Source organism: Oryx dammah, unplaced genomic scaffold (genome assembly GCF_014754425.2).
Source record: "Oryx dammah isolate SB20612 unplaced genomic scaffold, SCBI_Odam_1.1 HiC_scaffold_5, whole genome shotgun sequence".
NCBI classification, from domain to species: Eukaryota; Metazoa; Chordata; class Mammalia; order Artiodactyla; family Bovidae; genus Oryx; species Oryx dammah.
Genome location: NW_024070189.1, coordinates 99,316,603 through 99,326,045, shown reverse-complemented (window position 1 = coordinate 99,326,045; position 9,443 = coordinate 99,316,603). Strand labels below are relative to the sequence as shown.

General features: G+C 40.8%; 1 protein-coding gene and 1 pseudogene across 1 annotated transcript; both read right to left on the bottom strand.

The window, feature by feature from the left end:
- Positions 1-791: 791 nt before the first annotated feature.
- LOC120864642 lies at positions 792-7,815 on the bottom strand (annotated as a pseudogene).
- Positions 7,816-8,177: 362 nt separating this feature from the next.
- On the bottom strand, positions 8,178-9,128 carry LOC120864138 (olfactory receptor-like protein OLF4). The gene has a single exon (XM_040240977.1). The coding sequence runs from the start codon at positions 9,126-9,128 to the stop codon at positions 8,178-8,180; it is 951 nt and encodes a 316-aa protein (XP_040096911.1).
- Between the last annotated feature and the right edge of the window lie 315 nt (positions 9,129-9,443).

Genomic DNA, 9,443 nt, shown 5'->3' with positions numbered 1-9,443 from the left:
TGGTCTCAGATTTTCTTTTTTTTGTTATAAGCTTATGTAAGTAGCTGTGATTGCCAAGAGTATTCCTCCCCCCTCCCCCCCATAGGGGCCTTCCCTCATGGCTCAGCAGTAAAAAAATCCACGTGTGATGCAGGAGACATGGGTTCAAGCCCTGGGTTGGGAAGATTCCTTGGAGGTAGTCATGGCAACCCACCCCAGTGTTCTTGCTTGGAGAATCCCATGGACAGGGGAACCTGGTGGGCTACAGTCCATAGGGTCCCACAGAGTTGTGCACAACTGAAGCAACTTAGCAGGCATACATAGCACCTTAAGATAATGGGAAAATTCAAATATCTTAGATCCATGGTTGAAGATAACCTTGGGATAATAGGATAATGGCAAAGGAAAAAATTAAAAAAAAAAACTTTATTAGAATCTAGTTGCTTTACAATGTTAATTTATGCTGTACTGTAAAGTGAATCGGTTGTATGTATACACATGTCCCCTCTTTTTTTGGATTTCCTTCCTATTAGGTCACCACAGAGCACTGAGTAGAATTCCCTGTGTTACACAATAGTTCTCATTAGTTATCTATTTTAAACATAGTATCAACAGTATATATTGTCAGTCCCAATCTTCCAAGAGAATTCTTGAATGTAAGAGAGATCACAAAGTTTCATAAAATGAGTTACATAAATTGTATAGAGAAGTTGAGATAAAAGAAATGGAAATTCCAATAAGGAACTGACGAGGCATGTTTTACTTACTTCCATATTTGATACAAACTGCAATTTCTGGCTCTGAGGCTTTCATCACGGGCACTTCTTAAGCCTTAGGACCACATGTCCTTTTAGAGTTGCCCTCCCCCAGAACATTTTCAGAGCCCTCTTGATGTCTTTGTTCCTCAGACTGTAGATGAAGGGGTTCAGCATGGGTGTGACCACAGTGTACATCACTGAGGCTTTTGCATTTGAATGGTAACTGTGTGTAGCAGCAGAGCTCATATACACTCCTAAGCTCGTACAATAAAATAAGGAGACTACTGAGAGGTGAGATGCACAGGTGGAGAGGGCCTTATACCTTCCCTGAGCTGATGAGATTCCATATATGGAGGACACTCTCTGAGAATATGAGTAAAAGATACTAGTAAGAGAACCAGCACCCAGCAAGACAGCTGCAAAACACATCACCATGTTATTGGGAAAGGTGTCAGAACAAGCAAGTTGTACCATTTGATTGAGTTCACAGAAAAAGTGAGGGATATGCAAGTCTGTACAGAAGGATAGTTGCAACACCGTTAAGCTTTCTAACAAGGAATGCAGAAGACTTATAATCCAGGACACCAGCACTCGCAGTCCCCAGAGCTGGGGGTTCATGATGACTGTGTAGTGCAGAGGGTGACAGACGGCCCCATACCAATCATAGGCCATCACAGTCAAGAGCAAGATGTCCAATCCTGCAAAGCTTACAAAAAAATACACTGAATCATGTGTCCTTCATGGGTGATGACTTTGCTCTCTGCCCTTATGTTCTGTAGCATCTTTGGGATGGTGGTGAAAGTGAAGCAGATGTCTACAAAGGACAGGTTGGAGAGGAAGAAGTACATGGAGGTGGGAGTCTGAGCACATGGCCGGGATGATGAGCAGGTTTCCAAGCACAGTGATAAGGTACACAGAGAGGAAAAGTCCAAATATGTGGGGCTGCAGTGCTCATTCTTCTGAAAATCCTAGAAGAGGAAGTTCTGAAATTTCTGTATCATTCCGTGGGTTCCTGTGCTAGAGGTGACTGTAAGGAAGGGGAAAATAATATGACTAATTTTCTCACAGACAGGCATTACTCACATCATTGAAATAATACAATTCATATTTGGTCATCAAGAAATCAATATTTTATGTATGGTTCTTATCCCCTTCAGAGAATTCTCCATGCCTTCTCTAATAGGTGGCTCAGACAGTAAAGTGTCTGCCTACAATGCGGGAGACCTGGGTTCAATCCCTGAGTTGGGAAGATCCTCTGGAGAAGGAAATGGCAACCCACTCCAGTACTCTTGCCTGGAAAATCCCATGGGTGGAGGAGCCTGGTAGGCTACAGTCTATGGTGTTGCTAAGAGTCAGACACGACTTCACTTTCACTTTCTCCAATAAGCAAACTTGTCCCATTTTTAACTTTTCCCTCATGATGTCATGTATTCACAGTTTTAATGAGAAATTCCTGCACTTGAAAATTGAATTGCAACAATGTTCCCCATATAGTCTATGCAGGGATTGTGATGTGCTGAAAAACAAAAGCTCCTAAAATCCAGATTGGAGAAAGAACATAAGCAAGTTAAAAACTTGTATATCACCTTTAGGGATCTTCCCTGGTGGCTCAGATGGTAAAGAATCTGCCAGCAGTGCAGGAGAACCATGTTCACTCCCTGGGTTTGGAAGATATCCTGGAGAGGGGAATGGCAACCCACTCCATTATTTTTGCCTGGGAAATCTCATGGACAGAAGAGACTGGTGGGCTACAGTCCATGGGGTCGCAAAGAGTCAGACACAACTGAACAACTAAGCACGTGCACACACACACACACGTGTTAGATGATTACAGGTATTATAACAAGCATGCCAGATGATTACAGGTATTATAAAGAAAAAGGAAGTAGGTGGAAGGAAGAGAGAGAAGGAGGTGTGTGTGTGCTAATTTTTATGCATGTTCAGGCCAGACCTGCCAAAAAGGTGATTCTTGAATAGAGAGCCAGTAGTTGAGCATTTGTGGGGAAGTGTGTGCCTGACAAGGGAACAGCCAGTTCACAGGCCTGCACCGCACAAAAGTGTTGGTTTAAGATGTTCAAGTTCAAAAAAAGGAAACCAGTCTGGTGAGGGAAATCAGCAGGATGGAGAAGGAAGAGAGATGATGTCAGAGGATGCTGAGGAACAAGGAAGCTTCCCTGAAGCTGGTGAAACCTCAAGTGACAAGGAGTCCCTTGTCCACATCTCCAGCACTTTATGAAATTCAATATAAAAAACCCCACAGTCATATGAAACAAAATTTAAGGAAAATGCAAAACCAACTTCTAGAAGAAAAACTATAGACATTATATTTTCATCAAAAATATACAATAGTTATACTTTAATTAAAATTACGATGGTGTGATCACTCAGCTAGAGCCAGACATCCTGGAATGTGAAGTCAAGTGGGCCTTAGAAAGCATCACTATGAACAAAGCTAGTGGAGGTGATGGAATTCCAGTGGAGCTATTTCAAATCCTGAAAGATGATGCTGTGAAAGTGCTGCACTCATTATGCCAGCAAATTTGGAAAACTCAGCAGTGGCCACAGGACTGGAAAAGGTCAGTTTTCATTCCAATCCCAAAGAAAGGCAATGCCAAAGAATGCTCAAACTACCGCACAATTGCACTCATCTCACATGCTAATAAAGTAATGCTCAAAATTCTCCAAGCCAGGCTTCAGCAATACGTGAACTGTGAACTTCCAGATGTTCAAGTTGGTTTTAGAAAAGGCAGAGGAAACAGAGATCAAATTGCCAACATCTGCTGGATCAACAAAAAAGCAAGAGAGTTCCAGAAAAACATCTGTTTCTGCTTTATTGTCAATGCCAAAGCCTTTGACTGTGTGGATCACAATAAACTGAGGAAAATTCTGAAAGAGATGGGAATACCAGACCACCTGACCTGCCTGTTGAGAAACCTATATGCAGGTCAGGAAGCAACAGTTAGAAGTGGACATGGAGCAACAGACTGGTTCCAAATAGGAAAAGGAGTATGTCAAGACTGTATATTGTCACCCTGCTTATTTAACTTCTATACAGAGTACATTATGAGAAACGCTGGACTGGAAGAAACACAAGCTGGATTCAAGATTGCCGGGAGAAATATCAATAACCTCAGATATGCAGATGACACCACCCTTATGGCAGAAAGTGAAGAGGAACTAAAAAGCCTCTTGATGAAAGTGAAAGTGGAGAGTGAAAAAGTTGGCTTAAAGCTCAACATTCAGAAAACGAAGATCATGGCATCCAGTCCCATCACTTCATGGCAAGCAGATGGGGAAACAGTGGAAACAGTGTCAGACTTTATTTTTCGGGTCTCCAAAATCACTGCAGATGGTGATTGCAGCCATGAAATTATTTCATTTTATTTATTTATTTTTTTTAATTTTATTTTTACTTTATTTTACTTTACAATACTGTATTGGTTTTTGCCATACATTGACATGAATCTCCCACGGGTGTATGCAAGCTCCCAATCCTGAATCCCCCTCCCACTTCCCACCCCATATCATCTCTCTGGATCATCTCCATGCACCAGCCCCAAGCATCCTGTGTCCTGTATTGAACATAGACTGGCACTTCGTTTCTTACATGATAGTATACATGTTTCAATGCCATTCTCCCAAATCATCCCACGTTCTCCATCTCCCTCAGAGTCCAAAAGTCCATTCTATACATCTGTGTCTCTTTTGCTGTCTCGCACACAGGGCCATCATTACCATCTTTCTAAATTCCGTATATATGTGTCAGTATACTGTATTGGTGTTTTTCTTTCTGGCTTACTTCACTCTGTATAATCGGCTCCAGTTTCATCTATCTCATTAGAACTGATTCAAATGTATTCTTTTTAATGGCTGAGTAATACTCCACTGTGTATATGTACCACAGCTTTATTATCCATTCATCTGCTGATGGACATCTAGGTTGTTTCCATGTCCTGGCTATTATAAACAGTGCTGTGATGAACATTGGGGTCCACGTGTCTCTTTCAATTCTGGTTTCCTCAGTGTGTATGCCCAGCAGTGGGATTGCTGGGTCATAAGGCAGTTCTATTTGCAATTTTTTAAGGAATCTCCACACTGTTCTCCACGGTGGCTGTACTAGTTTGCATTCCCACCAACAGTGTAAGAGGGTTCCCTTTTCTCCACATCCTCTCCAGCATTTATTGCTTGTAGACTTTTGGATCGCAGCCGTTCTGACTGGTGTGAAATGGTACCTCATTGTGGTCTTGATCTGCATTTCTCTGATAATGAGTGATGTTGAGCATCTTTTCATGTGTTTGTTACCCATCTGTATGTCTTCTTTGGAGAAATGTCTATTTAGTTCTTTGGCCCATTTTTTGATTGGGTCATTTATTTTTCTGGAGTTGAGCTGCATAAGTTGCTTGTATATTTTTGAGATTAGTTGTTTGTCAGTTGCTTCATTTGCTATTGTTTTCTCCCATTCAGAAGGCTGTCTTTTCACCTTACTTATAGTTTCCTTTGTTGTGCAGAAGCTTTTAATTTTAATTAGATCCCATTTGTTTATTTTTGCTTTTATTTCCAGTATTCTGGGAAGTGGATCATAGAGGATCCTGCTGTGATGTATGTCGGAGAGTGTTTTGCCTATGTTCTCCTCTAGGAGTTTTATAGTTTCTGGTTGCAGCCATGAAATTAAAAGACACTTACTCCTTGGAAGGAAAGTTATGACCAACCTAGAGATCATATTAAAAAGCAGAGACATTACTTTGCCAACAAAGGTCCATCTAGTCAAGGCTATGGTTTTTCCAGTGGTCATGTATGGATGTGAGATTTGGACTGGGAAAAAAGCTGAGCGCCGAAGCATTGATGCTTTTGAACTGTGGTGTTGGAGAAGACTCTTGAGAGTCCCTTGGACTGCAAGGAGATCCAACCAGTCCATTCTAAAGGAGATCTGTCCCGGGTGTTCCTTGGAAGGACTGATGCTGAAGCTGAAACTCCAGTACTTTGGCCACCTCATGCGAAGAGTTGACTCATTGGAAAAGACTCTGATGCTGGGAGGGATTGGAGGCAGGAGGAGAAGGGGACGATAGAGGAAGAAATGGCTGGATGGCATCACCGACTCAATGTACGTGATTCTGAGTGAACTCTGGGAGTTGGTGATGGACAGGGAGGCCTGGCGTGCTGCGGTTCATGGGGCTGCAAAGAGTTGGACACGACTGAGCAACTGAACTTAAAAGAACTGAATTAAATTTATGAAAAGACACTTTCTCCTTGGAAGGAAAGCTATGGAAACCTAGACAGCATATTAAAAAGCAGAGACATCATTTTGTGACAAATGTCTGTCCAGTCAAAGCTATGGTTTTTTCCAGTAGTCATGTACGAATGTGAGAGTTGGTCCATAAAGAAGGTTGAGTGCTGGAAAATTGATGCTTTCAAATTATGGTGCTAGCGAAAACTCTTGAGAGTCCCTTGGAATGCAAGGAGATCAAACCACCAATCCATATGGAAATCAAACATGAATATTCATTGGAAGGACTGATTCTGAAGCTGAAGCTCCAATACTTTGGCCACCTGATGCAAAGAGGTGACTCACTGGAAAAGTCTCTGAAACTGGGAAGCACTGAAGACAAAAGGAGAAGGGGATGGCAGAGGGTGAGATGGTTAGATAGCATCACCAACTCAATAGACTTGAGTTTGAGCAAATTCTGGGAGACACTGATAGTGAAGCCTGACATTCTGCAGTCCATGTGGTCACAGAGTCAGACATGACTTAGCCACTGAACAGCAACATGTTTTAATTATATAAGCTTGGGTCACTGGTTCAATTTTAGATTACCAAAAACTTGGAAATAAAAGAATACGACAGAAGGTCTTTTAAAATGTGGGGAGGAAGCAGTATCTAAATGACAATTTCCTCTTATGTAGAAACATATAGATTCAAATATGCATATGGAATATAGAGGTGATCTTTAGTCAACTGTAAAGAGAAATGCCTTCCAAATGGTGGCTGAATATGATGTAAGTTTTAGAAATATGGTGCAACTTTAAGAAATAAAAATGCCATGTCTAATCACAAAGAACAAAAGCAAGTAATAAGGGATGTGAAAAGTAGTTGCAAATATGTATAAAGTGTGATTTATTAGCATCAAGCCCTCCCTGGTGACTCAGACGGTGAAGAATCTGTCTGCATTACATGTGACCTGGGTTCAGTCTCTGGCTGGGAAGATCCTCTGGAGAAGGGAATGGCAACCCACTCCAGTATTCTTGCCTGGAGAATTCCATGGACAAAGGAATCTGACAGGCTACAGTCCATGGGATTGTAAAAAGTTGGACACATCTGAGCAACTAATGCAACCACAACAATACAATGCATAAGAACACTCATTTTCATTTTTGGTGAAAGCAGTGAAGAATGTGTAAGTGATGGCTCTATTCTTTCAGTTAAAAAATTAAAAAGCAATGAAAAGAACAGAATATAACTGACTTGTTGATTTTACCACACAAAAGTTATAAACGTTCAGACATTCTGCACAAAACTTGTATACATACATAAAACAACTAAGTGGCAAAGAGCAAAAATGATGAAAAAAATTTTAGTCTTTGAAAGAATACAATCAAAAGCAAAAATCCTGCCAAACTCATGATGCGAAAGCAAAGGAATTGAACAGACAATTTTCAACTAACTTTCTTATTAATATATAAATATATTCAGCCTCACTGGTAATGAAATAATTGCAAAGTAAGCTCATTAGCATGTCTATTTTTACATAATAAATACTCTTTAATTTGAATATTAGCAGGGAGGAGATACCGTGAAAGGTATGTCTCATGAACTGCTTTTGTAGCGAAATGTTTGCCAGTATTCCTTTGTCTGGACCCCTCTCATTGTAGTCACTTAGGCTCCATCTTAAAAACCAGAAGTCCTTACATGTCTGTACAACCCTCCACAGCTAATACTCAGTATCTTTACTTCAATTAATAGCAAAAATCCTTGGACTTTGCTTCTACTTTTACTGGAAGCTTTACACCTCCAACTCACTCTCTTAATTGAGCCTTTATGTCCATCATTTAATGGCCAACACTGACTCTTGCACTTCTCCATCGCTCATTCATGTCTGACTCTGAGAGACTAAATATGTCTTCACACATGACATAATCATATATTTGTATCAATATATCTAATCACATGATAATGGAAATTCCCCAAATTGTTTAGATCCAATGTTGAGAATAAATTTGAGAGAGTGGGAAAACCAAAACATGGAAAAATTCTTGAAAATGAGAAAGATCACAAATCTTAATCAAGTGAGTGAAATTAAGTTATATGGAGGAGTTCAAAGAAATTTAACTTCTAGGAAATAAAAAAAGGAGCATGTCCTACTTCTTGAATCTATTGAAAGAATCTGAAAAAAGATCTGCAATTTCTGGCTCTGGGTTTTGAACCCTTCAATCAGGTGGCCTCGTTCAGCTGAAGACAAATGGCCTATTTATAGCTGCCTTTCTGAAGAATGCTTGCAGAACCCTCTTTATGTCTTTGTTCCTCAGACTGTAGATGAAAGGGTTCAGCATTGGTGTGACCACAGTGTACATCACCGAGGCAATTTCACTTGAGTGTGAGCGCTGGGTAGCCGAAGAGCTAAGGTACACTCCTAAGCTCGTACAATAAAACAAGAAGACAACTGAGAGATGAGACACACAGGTGGAAAAGCCTTTAAGCTTTCCCTGAGCTGATGAGATTCCACATATGGAGGAAACTATCTTAGAGTAAGAATAAAGTATCCCAGATAGGGGAGCACCAGCCAGCAGCCCAGCTGCCAAATATATCACTACATCATTAAGAAAGTTGTCAGAACAGGCAAGTTGGACCATCTGGTTGAGTTCACAGAAATAGTGAGGGATTTCCAGCTCTCCACAGAAGCACAGTCTCCACACCATTAAGGTTTGTAACAAGGAATGAAGGACACTGATGGCCCAGCTAACCAGAACCAGAATCCCACAGATTTGGGAGTTCATGATGACTGTGTAGTGCAGGGGGTGACAGATGGCCACAAAGCGGTCATAGGCCATCACAGTCAGGAGGAAGTCATCCAACCCTGCAAACAGTGTAAAAAAAAACATCTGGGTGATGCAGGCTTCATAGGTGATAACTTGGCTCTGTGTCTGGATGTTCCACAGCATCTTCGGGACGGTGGTGGAGGTGAAGCAGATGTCTACAAAGGACAGGTTGGAGAGGAAGAAGTACATGGGGGTTTGGAGGTGGGAGTCTGAGACAGCCAGGATGATGAGGAGGTTTCCAAACACATTTATCAGGTACATGGAGAGGAAAAGTCCAAATATGAGGGGCTGTAATTCTTGTTCCTCTGAGAATCCCAGAAGAAGAAATTCTGAAACTCCTGTGATATTCTTTGGTGCCATGTAGTGGAAGTGACTACAAGTAAAGGGAAAAAAAGTGACTAATTTTCATGCAAGTGGACATTACTCACGTTGTTGAAATGCTACCTTATGCATTTTGCAATTAGGAAATTAATGTCAATATTTTGTTCATGCAATGAGTACAGTGTTTTGGTAATCAAAAGCTCCTGAAATCCAGTCATGGAGAATCAATGTAGCAAATAAAAATATAGTATTTCATATGGTGACACATGAATAAAATGAAAGCAAGTGTAAAGAAAAGAGTAAAGAAGGGATGCTATTTTTATGGGTGTTCAGGTAAGACCACAAATAAGGCGA

What these genes read in the sequence shown, in the direction of transcription:
- LOC120864138 (XM_040240977.1), bottom strand. Translation starts at nt 9,128, where the DNA reads ATGGCACCAAAGAATATCACAGGAGTTTCAGAATTTCTTCTTCTGGGA.